We start from the raw sequence: 20,266 nt of genomic DNA on the forward strand, positions 1-20,266 counted from the left end.
GAGTGAAGATCGACATTGCTTTTAGTGCTACATTCGATAGGATACGGAGTTCAGAGACAGGCCCAAAATAAGGTGTTGATGAATCAATTCCAACACGTCAGTTGTGAAGCTATACGATGTTTAATAGTGGTGGGATTAGTGAAAATTGTGGATTCTATGGATGGTCTGTCTGATCTATCTGCGAACCGGGAAATTGTTTCCTTTAATTGCCTAAAATCTGACCTCAGTGTGAGGCGCTGGTCGCTAGGCTAGAGACCCCGTGCCACGATCGGGCTTGTGCGCTACCGGTTAAGAGCAACCAATGCTGAATAGAGTATAGGGTGGTCGTTAGACTGGCGATAACACCACGATCAGGGGTAATTTAGCACGGAAAAGTGACAGGCACGAAGGCCAGGTGGGTTAGGCCGCATGGCTGGTGGCAGCCGGGGCATTCAATAGCGCCGCAGATCGGGGACGCCGCGCTGGAGAATTTATTGACAAATCGTCGGGGCGGATGGCGGGCCTGGGCGACTGTAACGGAGTAGTGATGACATGCTGCACAGTTGGATGTATGGGTATTTCGAGTATTGAAGAATACCAAAGTATAATACAGGGATTATCCCGATGAGAGATCAAAATTATGAAAATCAAGATCTGGATCTTATATTGTTGTTCTGATGTCAGTGATTGGTAGTGGTCACGAGATTCCGCATGTGGTTCGCGTTCAAAGTTTCATCTTTGTTTACTTTTTAACGCGAGATGGGCGCAACATCTGACATCATGATAAGGCAGATTGAGGGGAAAAGACAAGGCCCAGACACTTGGGATGTACCACGATGTGATGAACCCCGCAGCTGCGACAGGGCACATCGGCTGGAGACTCGACACGACTGGCCCATTTCACATGGCGCTGTGACGCAGATGACGGGTCACATCATCGTGGGTTTCTTCCCGAACCCCACCTGGGCTTGGAATACTGCAGCCGTGGCGCAGCCCTGCAAGATACAGACCGGACTGGCCGACAGGATACCCCGGTTCAAAGTTCCCAAGACGAGATACGGAAAAGTCAGCTTACCTGATGCAGCCGCTTTTCCCGTGTGATTGGAGCACTCTCATGCGCGGGTGCATTAGGCGAGGCTATCATTGCAACTGGAGGGTCAATTCACGACGCGTCTCGAAAGTCAATTTTTCAAAACAAACGGAAACCGTTCCAATCAACAACCCACGTCATGATTAATTTCAACAGGTTAGAGCACAAAGTAAATGGGCCAGATCCGGATGGAACACTCATAAATGAATTGAGGATGATGCCGAAATGATGCTGGTGTGACGTAGGCACACGGACCAATATGGGGTCTTGTAGCTCGCAGCTGAAATGCTCCCGACGCTACTCCGACCGTGAGGACGTGCGAGGCCACACCGCATTGTTATAGTGGCTGCCACGGGGTGTATGCATCAGACAATGGAACAGAGCAGTTGCAGGTTGAGGGATCAACTGTCATGCAGACTCATGTGGCTCGACCCAAAGAGCTGCATCGTATCAGAAGCAACCCGGTGTTTCACGAAAGAGGGGTTTCGAGTGCCCAGAATAGAAAGTCGTGGGGTGCAGGATTTGGGCTCGATGCATCCAACCCACTATGACTGGACGATTGTTGCCCACTCCGTCGACTAGCAGTTTCAGGTCCATAAAGAGCCGCTTTGCAGCGTGGTGGCAAATTAATTGATCAATTGGACGTGCTGATTTGCTTTTGGCGTGTCCCACACGTCTGATATCCCACATCGGCTGTCCGGAGACTTCTTTGGGACCGCAAAATGGAGTCGGTTTGCCGCCAAATGTGATCAATTGTTGATGCCTCGAGCTTTGATGACCAAATAGCCGATCCGCCCATTATTGACGCTGGGCCAAATCTAGCGGGGAATAGATTAGCAACAAGCGCCGGTGACGTGATCTCATGAATCAATTGTCGGCCCCCAATGATCTCTGCGGCAATTCCGATATTGTTATGGAGCTGGGAGTTGCCGTATTCGTCATCCCCACGGCGGGAGCCGACATTTCTGATATCGTCACGGAAAATCCATTTTCGAAGATTCACCGGAGGGACAGTCAGCGGGACGGGATTTGGTTCATAAAATCTACGGCCCTAGGGTAGCAATTAATACCAGAAACATCCTACGAAGGGGCTCAAGGGATGCGCGACATTGAAGGATCTCCTCGCGGATCCTTGATCAACTGGAATGCAAGTAAGGGCAGCGTCATGGGTATGGGACTATTATCAAAGGGTATGAATTGCAATCATGGACTAGAGATAACCTTCCATTCCTTACTCAATAATGGTTGTCCAAGAGGCTTACGATGTCAAGAAACTGGGGCATCATGGTGGGGTAGCTTGTTCCGATCGCGTTCTTCCCAACGGGGTAGTGATCATGCAGGGACGAACTCTCTTGCGCGATGATGCGCCATCACTGAAATCACACCAATCACCACCTCGGCCAGGAACTCCGATCACAGGCATACATGCTCTGGAGATCATTTCCCTCCTTTCCTCTTTTTTTCCTCTTTCATTTCCTTAATTTCTTATCGGCCCTAACCCTCGTTAGTGTCCTTACTATGGGAATGATCGTCCCCGTAGAAGTTACAACGCACCATTAATGAAGCTCAAACCATCAGCAGGACTTTCCTATTTGGACATGCCGAATCAGTCCGAGCTTTTCGCTTCACGAGTGTCCCCAAAGATCTGAGCTAGGGACTGTCCAATGACATCAGAAATAGATTCGAACCGTTTCTCGATCATTTATTGCATTGAATCCATTGCATTGGGTATCCAAGTCATGCTTGTCCTTGCATGGGCGATCCTAGCATCACTTGCATCAAGCCCTCGTTTGGCGTTTGCGAAGCTCTATTTTCCGAACCAGTGGAAACTGCTAAATTGAATTAGTGGAGCCCTGATTCCTTAGGCTCGATCTCGCTCCGTTTTTCAGCTCAGGTTTGCAACGGCACACACGGGATGTTTTATGAGACGAGGAAAAAACTTTTTTCCACTCCATTTGTGGAGACCGAAGACCATGGAAGACGCACCGAAACTATCCATTTGTGAGGTATAAGCCCCGATGGTACCTGAAAATTTTTCTATACAGGGTGGGCACCAGAGGAAACAACCCTAAAACCGTTTTTCATTTAATGGAACCGAGGGTGTCCCCTCGCCTTGGTATGGATATTGATTTGCAGAGTTCCAGGATTTCCCCAGGTTCTTGTAGGCCAGGGGGGAAAGGAGGGATCTGAGTACACAGTCAGAGCTGAGCCTAATGAGTAGCTAATAGCCCGAGACACATGGTGCCAAGAGTATTTGGGGGTCATTTTGGGATTTCCCCTGGTAACCGTGCACTCCGGAAAGGAATGAGGGCGGACGGAGACAGTAAGGTCTCTGATAGGCGCTGGGGTTGCTGAGCAGCCAGTAGTCCGGACGATGGGCGGCAAGGGAGCCCGGGCAACCAGACTGGGGCCAAACTTCCCCCTGGGAGGAAAGCATGGGAACTACCTGCACATCAATACTAGATTGAGCCTGCAGGTCGGAGCCAGATTATACATTGCATACCAAATAAATCAAATAAATGCATGTTTAAAAAAAAATTGACTATTCTATAGTTAATTTGGGGAAGCAGCACGACCGAGTCCCCACTTTTTCCATCCCAATCACCGAACTGCACACAACCGGGTTACCGCCGCATTATTACGTATGGGGTGTATAATACATCGTACCGTACACTATCTGGAGATCCTCCCCACTTGCGTTGCCATTGCAACAGACCCATCCCTTCAGCTTCACGAGTTTCTTTCTTGAAGCCGCTTTGTTCCACCTTTTTTCTACTCTTCTCTTCATTTCCTACGACATTCCAATCCGACAACCCCTCCGAACCTCCTTTAGCACCTTGAGTTCCCTTTGTATCTCTCCGCCAGGCTTCTAGTTCATAGTTGCTTCACGAGTTAGATACATCTCACTGTGCATCGCCCCCTCAGCCCACGAGCTGTCGGCCCCTCTCCAATTGCAGCTTCCGCCCCCCGATCTCCGCACTTTTCGGCCATGATTCTTTAAGTTCTCCACGATAGCTTACGATCAGATCTTCGGCCGCCGGTGGTTTTTGGGCTCGAGATCTGGGTTTTCTCCTCTCTAGTTGGGGATTCGACATCGGTGGTGCTTAGGAAGTTCTCCGATAGGGTTGTGATTGATATCGCAAAGGTCGACATACTGGGAAAAAGAAAGACGATACTTTGAGTTGGGTTCTCTTTGGTTTGGATTTGGGGATCGTGTGTAGCAGGTTGGATTCTGGCCCAGTCACGTCCGGTTGTCGTCGAAATGGAACATTCGTCTCCGCTGGCCGCTATGCAGCCTTCACCTGCTCTCTTCGGGCGGTGCTTCAGATCTGAAGCTCCTACTTCGTACCCATTGTCCGGGTTTGGTAGCAATCCATTCAACTTCAAAGACCTCTCAATGAAGAAGTCTGGTGCCGATTACTTCAACATGGGTCCTCTGCAGGGTTCTTCGCCGGCCGCCAGTTTGGCAGCTGATCTGTCCCAAAACTTTCATATTGATCAAAGGTTTGTTGGTTCCATGGATTGTTCGTTTACACGCGGGGAGAGCATCAAAGAAGCTGACTCTATAATTAGTCCGCAGCTGGTTACGCCCCGGCGGTCTTTGTTCTCATCCAATGCGTTGAGTATGGCCAATCGACGTGGTACGCAATCTTTGCTTTCAATGACACACACAAAGTGGGAGTTGCTAAGACAGTGAAACAGATAATGTGTTGACTACGCCCCCGTTGCCCTCGTCGCCTGCTGGTATGGATCCTATGGAAATGAGCCCGCTGCCGCACAAGCCCGCTTTCATCGTCACCACCGAGTTTGAGGTCCACTCACCATCACCATTGAATACACCTATGGACTCTCCAATTACGTCGGCTGCTCCCAGTCCTTTACAGGCATCGCCTATGGAAGCACCGACGTACGCTCCACCTGAGTAAGTTGTTTAAGTAAAATGGCCCGACAGTCAGTGCTGATAACCAGTGTAGGCGACGTCGCCCTCCATTCCTTCGTCCCAGCCTGGCTAAGAGCAAAGCCGCATCTTTCCAACTTGGGATGAACCGAACTGGCCAGGAAAGCAAAGCACCTCCCTTCCGGTTCAGCACCCAGGGAGCCAAGACGTCGTTGAGCACTTCGACCTCGCTGGAGGATATGTTTGGTGACTCACCTCCCCAAGAGAGATCTGTCTCTCGTAACAGCTCTTCCAGCAACTTGGCTTTGCCACGGCTTCGCCCATCAATCAGCCACTCTCGCAGCAGTGGTTCGCCCGCTCCAAACTCTATTCGCAAGCCCTCTCATCCCTTGATGCGCCCTCGCAAGCAATGTCGTCGGTCATTGAGCATGTTTGAGAACCCAGCGGATGTTATTGCCGAAAAAGAGGCTAAGGTATCTACAAATGCACCCCTACAGTCCCTCCAGTCCATCAGTGACATCGAAACCGCTCCTCAACCCCAGCTTCCTCACTTTACACCTGAGGATCGGGCGGACGGTCTGCCTCGCATCGCCAAAAACACCCTCCTGGAACTTCTCGATGGAAAGTTCAGTGGCCAGTTCGACAATGTTATGATCGTTGATTGCCGCTTCGAATATGAGTATGAAGGTGGCCACATTGATGGCGCCGTTAATTACAACGATAAAGATCGGCTTGCCGGTGAGCTTTTCAACTCGCCTAAGTCCCGAACCGCATTGATCCTTCATTGCGAGTATTCTGCCCACCGTGCGCCTATCATGGCTAAATACATTCGTCATCATGACCGCGCCGTCAATGTCGACTCCTATCCCCATCTCACCTACCCAGATATGTACATCTTAGAAGGTGGGTACAGCGCTTTCTATGCTGAGCACAGCGCCCTTTGCTTCCCTCAAAACTACGTTGAGATGAACGCAAAGGAGCATGAGTTCGCGTGTGAGCGTGGCCTTGGCAAGGTTAAGCAGCGTTCCAAGTTGAACCGCGCTCAGACATTCGCCTTTGGCCAGCATTCCCCTCAGATGGAGGATAGCCCGACTGGTCGCTGCCGCTTCGATGAAGAGCGCACCAATCGTCTGATGAGCTCTCCATTCTCCATGTCTGACAGTCCCGTACCAAACCGCACTCCGGGCCGTCGAATGCTGTCCTACTAAACAATTTCTCGCCCTTCTGCTTTACGGCGCTAAACGGATACCATTGTTTCTTCTTTCTCGGAGTGAGGTGTTTCCTTCGTGGCATTTTGCTTATTCTTCTTCCCTGGTGGCCACAAAAGTTTTTGCACCACATTTCCTTTTCAGCATCGGCATAGCGCAATGCTTGACTCTGGCAGCCCTGGTTTGCGATACCGATTTTGAAGCTGCGCAGAGCGCACATACCTTGACTTCGTCTTCCACCCGTCTTCGACAGCTTCCCCTTTGAATCTTCTCCAGCACCGCCACGATATCCTGCTGGTGATATCGTCCTTTCCTTTTTTTCGGCTCACTCGACATTCAGAGTCTTTGCACGATTCAGCGATTTCCTTTTTATTATCATCTTTCCTTCTGTCACCGATATGATATCCGGACATCTGATCTTTCTCACCATATGGTTGAGACACGCCACCTTTACCCATGAGCACCCCCGACGACGCCTGGGCACCCAAATTTGATGAACCACCCTCAGATGATGAATCCTGAGACACTTTTTCCTATGTCTTCCCTCACGACCAATCGAACCGACTTGAATTTGCTTACGAAGCCCAATGGGCCATGTCTTTCCGTCGGACCTTTTCCTTATGCTCCCTGATCGTCCACAGACGCTTCATCCAACTCGCCACTACTTTGGCATTTCCTTCTCTCCATCTAATCCCTTTTCACGAATACTGCCCTTTAATCCACTTTTCACCCTTCTTTGTACAGTTTTCAAAACCAACCTCCTGGAACAGACCTCCTTTCCTTTGAATTGCGTATCCATTGCGATGCGACCTACTTTTGAGCGCTTTTCTGCATGCATTGCATTGTACCTTTGCCCCCTCTGCCAATATTGTTCCCTCTTCCCCTCTGCTTGTTTATCTGTGTTGGGGTTGTTTTGCGGGGGAATTCTGGGGTTCCATGTGCATTCATGAGTGGCTGTGAGCCAGCTGTACATACGAGATAATGCCTGGCAGTGTTACAGGAAGGAACCTTTCCGAAGGTTGAATCCTGATGGGATCTAATGGGTTAATTGTGGCCAAACGCCTCGAGGAGGCTGTTGATATGTTGTCCCCTTTGTGAGAAATGAAATAATTCAAATAATCCCTCCAAATACTGGTAAAATTCCCGAACCCTTGTCTCCTTGTCTCCGCATATCGCAACGAGGTTGTCAAATTTGCGCGATCGGCAAACGGTGGAGGAGGCGGGTGCATGGTTAATGACGATTGGCGGTTTCAAGTATGCGGAGATTCTGATAGGCAGATTAATGCGGGCCATGTCAACCCTTACTCCATTCCCCTCTCCGTGTTTCAAGAGTTGTCTTTTTCCTTAACTTCAACTTCATCTTCAATCGCAGGGCTATCACTCGTTTCGAGTCCTGGGGGCTGTGGTCTTTGAAGTCTATCATTGTCTGGGCCCGTCAGCTTAGATCTCAGTCGCATACGAACCGTGTTGCCTGGCTCACTCTTTTAGCCCACAACCCTTTGAAGTCGTCGTCATCCCCCGGACCCTTTCTCTTTCCATTCGCTATTTTCGTGTCCCGGGCGCATATTCGTGAATACGTCTCCCTTCACTGGTTACGGTTTCGCGTGCCCCCGCCTTGAATTTGCTTGGCAGTTGATTCAGGGTCTAAATCGCGCTCTATCGGAGTTACTCGTTGCTGAGCTGGGACCACATCACGAACGCAACTGTGCTACTTGACCTGATTAGTATTTAATTTCTCGATCACGCGTGTCGCACGGGAGTAATTTTGCGCTTTACAATCATTCTTGAATATCCGAATGTGTTCACGCCGATCGCGCTGTATACATCATGCCTTCGCTTAAGATGGGCGCCGCCCACATGGCGCTGTTTGCGCGCGATCTTGCCTCGACTGAATCGACTTTTACAAGTTGGGACAAGTGTATGGCCAAGTCATACTGCAAGTAGGTTGATTGGAAGAGGAGCGCAAATGAGAAATTCCACGACCATATACTGATCTTTGTACGATGTAGGTGGCCAGTCATTGTTGCGATCATCATCGTTTCAGTTATTCTCATTGCGGTCATAGGTTGCATTGTCAACTGTATCTGCTGTGGTTATCGATGCTGCACCGCCTGTTGTGGTTGTTGTTGTCCTTCTGGGCGCCGCAGGAACAAGCAACCTAAATACTACGATGACCCTCCATTGGTTCCCCCAGGCCCAACTCCTTCATACAACCAATCCCCTGGATACAACCCGACCCCCACGTACAATCAGCAGCCCACAACTCCTGCGCCGCCATTGTACCGTGGTGCCGTACAGACAGCCACCTTTGACACGGCCAAGTCACCTACAGCCAAGATCAATGAAGATGCGCTCCCTGAGATGCCCACATGGGCCAACGCTGTTGATAAGCACGTCGAAGACACAAGTCCCCACGAGGATGTGGAAATGGAGCCATTGAACCCCGCGGATCGGAAGCATGGCGCTGGTACGCCAATGCACGTCAACACGTTCGCAGACTACCCACCGGACCGGGGCACGGGAACACCCGCCAGTGCTGGTTACAGAGGGTTCACTCCGACTGACCCCTACGCTCGCCGCTCGCCTGCTCCTGCTGCTCTAGCTGCGACGCAGGACCCCTATGGCCGACGCTCACCTGGCGTGACTTCCCCCGCCGCAGCAGCAGCTATCGATCCGTACAATCGGCGCTCTCCTGGCCCCGGCGCTGCCATGGATCCATACGGTCGTCGATCCCCCGGTCCCGCGGCCGCATTTGCCGCTGCTCAAGATCCCTATGCTCGCCGCTCTCCAGGACCCAATGCGGCTTATGCCCCTGCACAGGATCCCTACGGCCCTCGCTCTCCTGGCCTTACCTCGCCTGTCGGTGCTGTAAGCCCATACAACAACCAACCGTATGACCAGCACCAGGGCTATGACCAACACCAGCCATATGATCACGTCCAGCCATATGATGACTACAGCCCTGGCGGCGCAAACCAAATGGCCAACCCCACAGCCACCGGCTACGCACCCCACGGCCTCACATCTCCCTCTCCAGTGGCAGCCTACAACCCGCACACAAATTACGGCACCGCCCAAATGCCTAGTTCAGACGCTGCTCACAACAACGCCGGCTTTACCCGCCAACCGTCCTTCGGCTCAAGCCAGTACCCACCCACATATACTTCTCAGCCTCCCTACCGCGGTGTTTCACCCGCTTTGCCCGCGTCCCCGCCGCCTTCTTTCCCTGCGCCTTCGCCGCATGATTTCCAGAGCTACGAATACCACGCCCAGCCTATTGGGCATGCCGTTAGCGCACCAATCGGTCAGGCCGTTAGCCCAACAGAGGAAGCTAGGAATCGTCCTCCAACTTTGTTGATGAGTGGGCGGCAACCCGCAACGAACTTCTGATTTGATGGCTGGACCGGTACATACTCAAATGTATGATGCTTTCGTTTTCAATTTTCTGCATTTTCTTTTCTTTGAAAAAATCTTGCCTTTTGTTTTTCTCGGTTATCCTCACCTTTCTGCTCGAGGCAGACAAGTTTGTGAGTATCTCCTTCTCATTTTGATACCATCGTCTTTCCAATTTTTGTCATGTCCTCTGATCTCAAACGGTCATCTATGCCTGTGTATTTGGGGGTTTGTTTGCAAGATGGATATCTTGTTTGTATATGATTCATCTATGTCTCGGTATCTATGAGGCATTCTTTTCTTGGCGTCTTACCTCAACTATTAGTTAGGTATAGCATTTCCAATGTATGGAATACATAAGATATTTTGTCTTCCTGCGGACGTAGGCTGATTGTGTAGCATTATGTGATTATACGTGCAGTCAATTCAAGGTTTGTTTGTCGGGCCGCGTTTTACTCGGCAAGATTTCCAAAATTTAGGATTAAATGGCGACAGGCCTCCAAAAATCATATTAGCCTTGGCCCAGGCAGTCAGATCGGAGGCTTTCCAGTTATGTAGAAAAATTGAAGCCTCCGTAGCCTATCAAATTGACATGGCTCGTTAGGCATTACTCCAGAGCAAAGTCATGCTTCTGGAACGCTTCCTTGAACGCCGCGCTATCAGCCTCTTCTTCCTGAATAGTCTGGGTTGCATCCCTCCAGTTCATTCGCTTATCCAGCTCCAGTAGCTTGGCCATCACGCGACGACCGAACTGGAGATCAAACCGGAAGTCTTGCGATAGCTCCAGCATGAGCATTTTCTCTTCACTCGACGCTGCACCAGCCTCTGCAGACCCATCTGTGTCCACCGAGTTCCAGATCCACAGTCGGAAAAAATCGCCTGCCTCTTCCGCGCCCTTTGATTCTGATACTGGGATGGTAGAAAAACGGGGGTATTTGAGATTTTCAGCTTCGACTTTGAAAGCGGCGTCGACAAGCCCATCACGGATCAGATCGATTGGAACAGGGAGGAATTGCCAGTGTGTATGTATTCCATTTGTGCGACTAACTTCCCACGTTACAGCACCGAGCTTGCCACCTGAGCGGTCTGTGACCATTTTGTGCAAGGCTGTGCGGTAACGCTGCATCTCGTTGTAGGTAGATGCACGGGATTCCGGGTCTTGAATTGAATTTAGCGTTGGGGAGTGAGAGAATGGAATAATGAGCATGTGGCCAGGGAAGCCGAGAGAAGAGAAGAAATCAGTTGGTGGCAGGGGACCCTTAGCTGTTGTGAGATAGCTTTCGTCACCGATAGAAGTGATGAGATGTGTGGCGATGTTGGGGTTGGAGAGACAAAAGAAGCATTGGTCCGGGCCCGGAGGAGGAGCACGCTCGCGCTGACGTTTGTGTGGGCGGTGACTGTCACCATCCGTTGGCGCAAAGCGCTGAAATGATTCCCGCTGAGTAGGAAGTCCTTTGCGCTTAGATTGAGGAGCGGACAAAGGGGATGCAGTTGCACCCGCCGGAACTGTGAGTGGCGGTGCAGCCTGTGGATCTAGCGAGAAGGCGTACATTGATTTCTGCTTCGACTGGAATGATGCCATGGAGATGAAGCGCGTTAATGGCTTAACATCAGGGCTGTCTTCTGTCGGCATGTGGAAGAATGGCTCTCGTTCATAGAAGAATGGGTCGGATGCAGAGAAATGGTAGCGAGGTTTTAGAGTGGCACAGATATCAGCCACACACTGTACTTCGGCCGTTAAAACGCTCTGGTCTTCTGGCAAGGGTGCTTTTGAGCCAACTCGAATCCCCTTGGGCCATTGGTTCGTGATAAGAATATCGGCGCTGTGTGTGCCGAAAAGCGCACGGGCATCAGATTCGCCATATGTTGATTGAAATTTGCCACTAGCATTACTTTCGGGCTTGTGTGAATCTGCACTTGCTAACTTGCCACCAAGGGCAGCAATGCGGATTCCCTCCGAAGTCTTCAGCGTACCTCGCTTGCCAAGGAAGTACAGATTCGGGCACACTTCATCGTTGGCTTCGATCCTTTCTACTATCCGAGTTGGAAGCGGCAAATCACCAATTGTGAAATACGTTGGGAGGGGGACATTGATGTTCCCCTGGAGTAAAGCAGAGATCTCGTCGAGCTCACTCTCCGTTGAGCAATCACCGAAGAGATTTCCGACGACAATTGCAAAGGCAAAGTTTTGTTTGACCTGCAATTTGGCCAGCTTTGTAAACACTGCTTGCAATTGGCAGTTTACGCCTCCAAGAACAATGCTATTCATTTGGTCAATATTCATCCAATGACTGGAATAAAGCTCACTTACATCTTCGAAGCCATGTTCTGATAATATCCTGATTCGCCTTTGAGGAGGCCGAGGCTGAGGTAGAATTGTCACTCAGAACGTGCACCAAAACCAAAACTCCTTTAATGTTGGAATTTCGGTGTCAATGAACATTGGGGTTGCTTTGTTAAAGTTGAATAGGAAAATGCAACGAGAATCGAGGCGCATTTCCTGAAGGAGCTTGGACCAGCTCGTGACGCTAATCCGTATCTGGCTGGGTGGAGCGTCCCTCGGATAAATAAAGCCCCGGAGCCGGTCAACTTTTTTTGTATTGAGCATACGGGCAGAGAAAAGTTCCCCGAATATCTTTCTCGTTTACCTTGCTGCTTTTTGACACCGTCAAGATGGTGGTGCCAGGTTCACGAGACAAGCATATAAAACGAACACAAAATGGCACAAAAACCACAAAAAACCACCGATGGGAGCCCTTCTCACAGCGCATCGCAAAGCTCAAAATCGACCCGATCCACCGCGTGCGCCGTGCCAGCTTCGGCGAAGATGAAGACGAAACTACTTCCTACTTCCGGTCTGCCCTCGACCATTGGGTGGATATGAACCTCTCAGAGAACTTTTCAACCTTCTATCGCCGCATAAATCCCCTCTCCGAGAGCCTCGCCCAGATCGTGTACCATGAAGAAAAGATTATGGGTCTACTAGTGGAGTTCATTGAGAAGAATGATGAACATTCCATGGAGCCATTACTGAGCTTGCTTGCTCAATTTGCCAGAGACTTGGGGGTTCGATTTGAGAAGTATTTCGCGACTTCCGTGACTTTGGTGGCATCTGTTGCTGCAAAACACGCCGACGTCGAAGTCGTCGAGTGGGCCTTCACTTGTCTGGCATGGATCTTCAAATTCCTGTCCCGTCTTTTAGTGCCGGACTTGCGACAGCTATTGAGCATCATGACACCATATCTGGGCAAGGAGCGCCAAAAGCCTTTCGTGGCTCGATTCGCCGCCGAGTCCATGTCTTTCCTGATTCGCAAAGCAGGTCTCGTCTACTACAAGAACAAAGCGCCGCTTGAGAACGCTCTCTCTTTCCTCTACGACGATATCTCCAAAACTGCCGAAGATGGGAAGGATGTCGAGAAATACAAGGAGGGTTTGATGGTCATGTTCTCCGATGCCATCAAGGGTGTGAATAATGGTCTTCATTCCAATGGAATGGACGTTCTTCGCTGTGCATTAGACCAGATTCCCCCAGCCGATAAGAACTGTAACTCTCCGGCAGAGGTTGTGTATGGAGTGGTGACCAACCTCATCCACCACACTACACCGGAGACTTTCGGGCCCATTCTCGACACTGTCCGAGAATTCATTGAATCTCGCTCACAAGGCTCCGAGAACCCCAACATCCCGGAGTGCTGTCATTTAATGCTTATTTGCGTCGCAACCCGTAAGGGAGTTCGAGTCCGAGACTGGAAGTCTGTGCACCAGACTCATGTATCACTTCTACAACAAGTGTCTAAGGACTCGGAGAAATACCCAAAAGCAACCCTTGAAATTCTCACAGCTGTCGCCTACGCTCTCCAGGTCTCACCAATGGATGAAATGCTTCGGTTCGTGCGCCCTCTTATGGATCTGGTATCCACAGGACCCCTGTCGAAATACTTCTTATTCTTTTGCACTACCTTTTCAGAATGGGGATCGGAACGCTTCCAAAGTCTATTACTTCCCCATTTCCAGAAGTTCATCTCTACTTCCTGGCAGGAGCGAGAGTGGGAGACATGCTTGACGCTACTCCGACTGAACCAAGCTGGTTGTATTACACCTGAGACCTCAAAGCCCGGCTACATTTCATGCCCGGATGCTTTGAAGTCCCGCATTTTTGCGTCTTTGGTGTACCCTTCTACTGATGAATTTGGGTTAAATGCCTTTGTGAAACTTTCAAAGGCTATCTCGATGTTCTCTGACTCTGCTGCTCGTTCCGAAATCGTGAAAAAGCTGCATGGAAACCTTAAAGCTGCTTTCAGCGATGCCTCTAAAGCAGCAAACGACACAGATGCATCGTTATTCTATCTTGGTCAAGGGTTCAAGACATACGTTGAATTAGCTACTCAGTCGGGGGAGCTCGATTTGACTCTTTGGGAATCCATCTTGACGGTCTCGACCAAATTCTCTCGCCTCTCTCTATTCCTGGAGGGTGTATTTGAATTCATTTCCTCTGCTCCAAGCACAGCAGATTTGGACAATCCCGCAGTGGACGGGTTTGCCAACAGCTTAATTCTCAACCTGGCAAGCCCCACGGCCAGACTAAGACTGGTATCTTTGCAGATCTTGCGCGAGCTGGTTACTCGCATCAATAAAGATGATCCTTCGCCGGTTTCCTTGGCCATCGAGATTGAAGAGAGCCCTCTGACTTTGCAGAGCGCGCGAACCCTTTCAATGCACATCCGCAAGTTGGCGATATTATATCCTCAGATTGTTTCTCGCAAGTGGATGGCCACACTGATTCCATACTTTTGTTTCGGTCTGTTCTCCAAAAAACTGACTCCTCTTTGGGAGGATTCTGCTGCCGCTTTGAAGACCATCAGTGAGCACCCCGAGGGTGAGAAAATTGTTTCAGATTTGTCCATTCAGTGGTTGCAAGAGCGGGACTCTGGCGTTACGGAGGGAGATGTGGAAGAGGACCCGGAGGATAACCACGTCGCGGGTAACTTTGTGTGCTTCAATGTGGGGAAGGTCGAAAGTGTTCTCGCCGCCAACTTGAAGACTGTGGAGGACCCAACTGCAATTTTAACTCAACAGTTTGAGAAAGACCACAAACAGGCGGATATTATTCCTGCTCTGCCTCGCAGCCATGCGCTTCTTGTCTTGAATGCTGTTCCCGCCATTGCAGAGAAGCGCTCGCGGCAAATTGTGCCTCTGTTTTTGACCTGGGCGTTGCGCGATGACCAGGACGATCTTCCCGCCAGTAATGATTCTGACACCAAGTCTGAGAATGTCCCAGTCCGATGGGGCTTCAAGGACCGACTCTCCATGCTCGGTCTGTTTGGGCAATTCCTGAACCCTATTGTTCTTTTCAAAGCTCCCGAGGTCCACGATGCTGTCCTGGGTCTTCTGTGTCACGGTAACTCAGAGATTCAGAAAGCTGCTCTCAAGGTGCTTTTCACCTGGAAAAACCCGCATGTCCTGCCTTACAAGGAAAATCTGCTCAACATCTTGGACGAGACCAGATTCAAAGATGAGCTTCAAGTCTTTGTGCGTGTTGGTGGCGATGACAGTTTGATCGAGCAAGAGCACCGCCCTACTCTGCTCCCTGTTCTTCTTCGCCTGCTGTATGGTCGAATGATTTCCAAGGCCGGTGCAAGCGCAACCCAGGCTGGTCAGGCTGGCAGGCGTAAGGCTATCTTGCGTGCCCTTTCGCATCTCTCTGAGGAGGAGTTTGGACTCTTCATGCACCTCTCTTTCGGTCCACTTGCGGAAGTTCACGTTGTCCAGGACGGCAAAACAAACAACAAGGCATTCTCAGAAGAGCTGACTAGCCCAAGAAGACAGCTTGGTCTACTCAAAATGATTGAAACAGTCTTTGACACCCTTCAGAGTCGTATGGCTCCCTACTCTGTGCAGACTATGAACGTTGTCATTTGCTGCTTGGTGCGGGCTTGCCGGGCTCTTCAAGATGAGAGCAGCGTTGATGAACGTCTCCGGGGCGTTTATCAAAACCTTCGTCAAGAGGCCATTCGCTGTCTTAATCTAGTCTTTTCCGTCTCATCGGACCGTGATTGGACCCCATATGTCAAAATCATCTTCGATGAGGTGATCAATAACAGGCTCGACCAATTCCCTATCGAGACAGCCCAGGGTGTGTCTGGCCTCCTTCGTCTGTTCCACACCTGGGCTTCTTCCCCGAGATCCGCCGGTTATCTCGTGCAGCATAACAAAGACGTGCTGAACAAGGTCATTGACTGTCTCAGCGTCGAGTCGGCCCGTGACGAGGTCAAAATTTTTGTTTTGGACGAGGTTCTTGTGCCATTGGTTCGCTTAGCTAGCGGCAAGAAGCTTGAAGAAGATGAGGAAATGCCTGATATTCCGGCTGAGCAGATTCGCTCCGAGGTTCTTTCGCCCTATCTGGAGCATGCCCTGTCCCATCTTGGCCGTCTTTTGAAGAGAGGCCCATCGAAGCCTGTGCTGTTCTCAGGCGTGACTGCCCTGTCATTAACCGCGCCCTGCGTTGAGTCTTCTGGTGAAACATCGAGCCTTATCAGTATTGCGACATATCTGCTTCGCCAACCCCCAGACCGTGTCAACCCCAAGACCAAGTCCGGTCTTCTGAAGATTTTGGAGCACTTCTTACCTCTCTACGATCCCAAGGAAGATGTGGCTCTTTCTGAACAAGTTTTCGAAGCCGTCTCTTCCTTGTTCGATTATTTCAAGGATGATACGAACCGAGAAGTGCTATCGAGAGTTTTTGTGGCTCTTGCTGCACACGATGAGAAGATGCAAGAGGTAGCTGCCCTGTGCGCTGACCTAAATTCTCGCTCAATGAAGAGACTTGAGCCCGATTATGAACGTCGTCTGCAAGCTTTCAGAAAGATCAGTGATGAACTCTCCCAGACCTTGAGTGCTAAGCAATGGAGACCTATTCTTTACAATATGCTCTTCTATGTCAAGAATGAAGATGAGCTAGCTATCCGGTCTAGCGCGGCCTTTGGCTTGAAAAGATTTGTTGACAAGGCTGCCGCTGAGGCTGACGTGGAGGACTTTGAGGCTCTTGTGAATAGTGTCCTGATGCCCTCGCTACAGTATGGTCTTCGTCAGAAGTCCGAATTGATCCGTTCTGAAGTCGTCTCCGTCTTGGGTTACTTTGTCAAGCTAAACCCTTCCCGACCTTCGGTGCAAGACATGAATGTCCTTCTGGTTGGCGATGACGAGGAGGCATCTTTTTTCAACAACATTCTTCACATCCAGCAGCACCGTCGTCTGCGTGCTCTCCGTCGTTTGGCTAGCGAAGCCAGCAAAGGAAATCTCAACTCCGATAATTTAAGCAAGATCTTCCTGCCTTTGATCGAACATTTCGCTTTCGAGGAGGCTTCCGATGAGAATGGTCACAATTTGATTGCTGAAGCCGTTGCCACCATCGGTTCGCTGGCGGAATGGCTAGACTGGGCGCAATTCCGTGCCAACTTCCGGAGATATCGTGGATACATGCAGAGTAAGCCGGAGATGGAGAAGAACATTCTCAGACTTATGGGTCGGATGTCGGATGCTCTGTCTGTTGCAATGAGTCAGAAGAAAGGACCAGAAGAGCAGGCCAACGGCAATATCGATGTTGATTCAATGGAGATTCCGGAGCTACCCAAGTGCACACTTGCCAAAACTTCGCCTTCTCTTGCTCAAGTCTCGAAAGAATTGATTGCCAACTTCATTCCTTTCTTGACCGAATTCCTTCACCACAAGAACCAGGCAGAAATGAGCTTGCGTCTGCCCGCTGCCATCACTACAATCAAGCTTCTTAAGATTCTCCCTGAGCAGGAGATGACTATTCGTCTCTCGCCTGTTCTTCTGGATGTCTGCAGCACTTTGAAGAGTAAGGCGCAAGATTCCAGAGATACTGCCCGGAAAACACTGAACGATATCGCGCTGTTGCTGGGTCCATCATACTTCAACTACATCTTGAAAGAATTGCGGAACACTCTCCTGCGAGGTTACCAGCTCCACGTCCTGTCATTCACCGTTCACTCGATGCTTGTGTTCACCACAGATGAGTTCAAACAAGGCGACTTGGACTATTGTTTGACAGATCTTGTCGCAATTGTTATGGACGATATCTTCGGTACCGTCGGTCAGGAGAAGGAAGCCGAGGACTACGTCAGCAAGATGACGGAAGTAAAGAGCAGCAAGAGTTACGATTCGATGGAACTTCTTGCTAAGAATGCAACCATTCGCAATCTTTCGAGTCTCGTTCGACCTCTTCAGGCACTTCTGCGTGAGAAGCTCAACTCCAACATCGTCAGAAAAATTGACGAACTGATGCGTAGAATTGGTATTGGTCTTTTGAGAAACCCCGATGCTGAAAGTCGCGATCTCTTGATGTTCTGTTACGAGGTCATCAAGGAATCTTACCAAGAAAACGTCACTCCCAGCAAAGAGGCTACCGCCAGGTCCTATACTGAAGAGCGGTTCTTGGTCAGGTTGCAAGGAGCCAAGCGCGGTGAAAAGCGCGGCACTACTTCTTCTCACAAGCATAAGCTGACAAGATTCTCCCTCGATATTCTCCGTGCTATTCTCAACAAGTTTAGCTCTCTTTCAACGGCCACAAACCTATCCGGGTTCCTACCTATCATCGGTGATGCCTTAGTTCAATCACATGAAGAGGTAAAGATTGCCGCTCTTCGACTTCTGTCTACCATTATCAAGCTTCCGCTGCCAGAGCTTGACCAGAACTCGAACGTATATCTCACGGAAGCTGTGAAGTTGATCAAGGAGTCCCCAAGCACCAACTCCGAGGGTTCGCAAGCGTCATTGAAGTTGATTTCCGCCATGATTCGCGAGCGAAAAAGCACTAAACTCCGTGATGGCCACCTTGCCTACTTGCTCAAGCGCTTGACAGCTGATATTGAAGAGCCTGATCGTCAAGGTATCACGTTCAACTTCATCCGTGCCGTCATGTCCCGCAAGTTTGTTGTGCCGGAAATGTATGAGCTCGTGGATCAGATTGCAAGCATGATGGTCACGAACCAGACTCGCTCCGCACGAGACCTCGCTCGTGGTGTATACGTTCATTTCCTGATTGAATACCCACAAGCCAAGAACCGGTGGACCAAGCAGCTTGGTTTCCTTGCCAAAAACTTGGACTACAAGCACCAGGAAGGACGTCAGTCAGTTTTGGAAGCAATTCATCTGTTACTCTCAAAGACCGGCCCGGAGATGGCTCAAGACATCATTAGCACTTTCTTCCTGCCAATCGTCCTTGCCATGGCCAATGACGAGTCACCTGAATGCCGCGAGATGGCTGGCGCATTGCTGGCACAATTCTTCAGCCGCGCCGATCGGGAACAGATGAAGACTATCCTGACACCTTTGCATTCATGGTTGGATCAGACCGAAAACATGGCCCTGGGTAGCATTGGATTGCAAGCTATGCGAATCTTCTTTGAGTCTGAGGACACAGAGAAGGACAAGGAAGCTCGTTTCGTTATTGGCATTCTCCCTGATTTGATGCAGCCAATCCTTGAAGACCACGAAAATGGAAACTGGGAAACCCTCTACTTCGCACTGCAGCTGTTCACCAAGCTGTGCAAGACCGTTCCCTCACTTGCATTGGGCCCACAATGTGCCACCATCTGGGTGGCTATCCAAGAATCGCTGTTCTTCCCTCACGCCTGGGTCAAGACATGTGCTACCAACCTTGTTGGTATGTGGATGGCTGATTTGGCCAAGACACACGCCACCTCAGGCTACAGTGCCCTTCCTCTCGTAGGAAGCTCTGGCCTTGCCCTGGACAAGGAGGCAATGATCAAGCTTATTCGTGCCAGTCTGCGCTGCCTCCGCACCCCAGGAGTCATGGAGGAGCTGGCCATGCAGAGCGTCCGCAACCTTGTTTTCCTTGGTCGGTGCGTCGCACAGAATGGTCTGGAGCTGCAGAAGGCTGGAACCGAAGATGTCGAGTCCGATGATGAAGAAGAAGCCGATAGTGAAGCCGAAGGCGAGACTGAGACCGAGAAAGAGGTCATGGACAACGCACCCGTCCGGTTTGCTATTGGATACATCTTCAAGCAAATTTCTTCCCTCCTGCGCCGTGAGGTCATTTCAACCCGGCCAGAAGCTCTTATTCCCAAGACCGCTACCATCGCTCTCCTCGCTGCACTTGTCCGTCATGTCGAGGCCGAACATATCGAACCCTCTATCGGTGTCATTCTCCTGCCGCTGCAGCACATGACCGATTCATCTATCCCGGCGCCGCGGTCTCGCGACGAGACCTTCCAAAACACATACAAGGCTATCGTCGCTAATTGCCACGAGGTTCTGGATTCTCTTCAGAAGAAGCTGGGTGCATCGGAGTTCATCGCGCACATGGCCAAGGTGCAAGAGAACATCAGACAGCGTCGTGAAGGGCGACGTGTCAAGCGTCGTATTGAGGCTGTTCAGGAGCCGGAGCGATATGAGAAGGATAAGAGAAGGAGAAATGACCGGAAGAAGGAGAAGAGAAAGGAGAAGGGTCTGGAGCACCGGGGCAAGAGACGTGGTTGGTAGTTGGCTTCATTGTGGTATCATATATGACGATTGTTTCATGTGGCATAAAAAAGCTGGCGTTCTGGATGTACTAGATGGTTTTGTATATACCTGGCATTTGATTTTGTACAAGCTATCTGCAAACCTATCTGTCCACGTACCTACCTTGTGAGTAGGCATCTATCGTGCAAAGGT

General features: G+C 50.4%; 4 protein-coding genes across 4 annotated transcripts; 3 read left to right on the forward strand and 1 right to left on the reverse strand.

The window, feature by feature from the left end:
- Positions 1 to 4,331: 4,331 nt before the first annotated feature.
- Positions 4,332 to 6,175, forward strand: nimT (putative tyrosine protein phosphatase MIH1; the record flags this gene model as incomplete). The annotated part of the gene is made up of 4 exons (XM_057119393.1): positions 4,332 to 4,573; positions 4,643 to 4,710; positions 4,772 to 4,991; positions 5,044 to 6,175. The coding sequence occupies 4 exons, from the start codon at positions 4,332 to 4,334 to the stop codon at positions 6,173 to 6,175; spliced, it is 1,662 nt and encodes a 553-aa protein (XP_056968948.1).
- Positions 6,176 to 8,002: 1,827 nt separating this feature from the next.
- N7484_009007 (uncharacterized protein) lies at positions 8,003 to 9,565 on the forward strand (the record flags this gene model as incomplete). The annotated part of the gene is made up of 2 exons (XM_057119394.1): positions 8,003 to 8,115; positions 8,185 to 9,565. The coding sequence occupies 2 exons, from the start codon at positions 8,003 to 8,005 to the stop codon at positions 9,563 to 9,565; spliced, it is 1,494 nt and encodes a 497-aa protein (XP_056968949.1).
- A 610-nt stretch (positions 9,566 to 10,175) lies between these two features.
- On the reverse strand, positions 10,176 to 11,893 carry N7484_009008 (CwfJ domain protein; the record flags this gene model as incomplete). The annotated part of the gene is made up of 2 exons (XM_057119395.1): positions 10,176 to 11,829; positions 11,880 to 11,893. The coding sequence occupies 2 exons, from the start codon at positions 11,891 to 11,893 to the stop codon at positions 10,176 to 10,178; spliced, it is 1,668 nt and encodes a 555-aa protein (XP_056968950.1).
- Positions 11,894 to 12,241: 348 nt separating this feature from the next.
- Positions 12,242 to 20,092, forward strand: N7484_009009 (uncharacterized protein; the record flags this gene model as incomplete). The annotated part of the gene is made up of 1 exon (XM_057119396.1): positions 12,242 to 20,092. One exon carries the CDS (start codon positions 12,242 to 12,244, stop codon positions 20,090 to 20,092), a length of 7,851 nt encoding a protein of 2,616 aa, XP_056968951.1.
- Between the last annotated feature and the right edge of the window lie 174 nt (positions 20,093 to 20,266).

Source organism: Penicillium longicatenatum, assembly GCF_028827895.1.
Source record: "Penicillium longicatenatum strain IBT 33135 chromosome Unknown contig_6_segment0_segment0, whole genome shotgun sequence".
NCBI lineage: Eukaryota > Fungi > Ascomycota > Eurotiomycetes > Eurotiales > Aspergillaceae > Penicillium > Penicillium longicatenatum.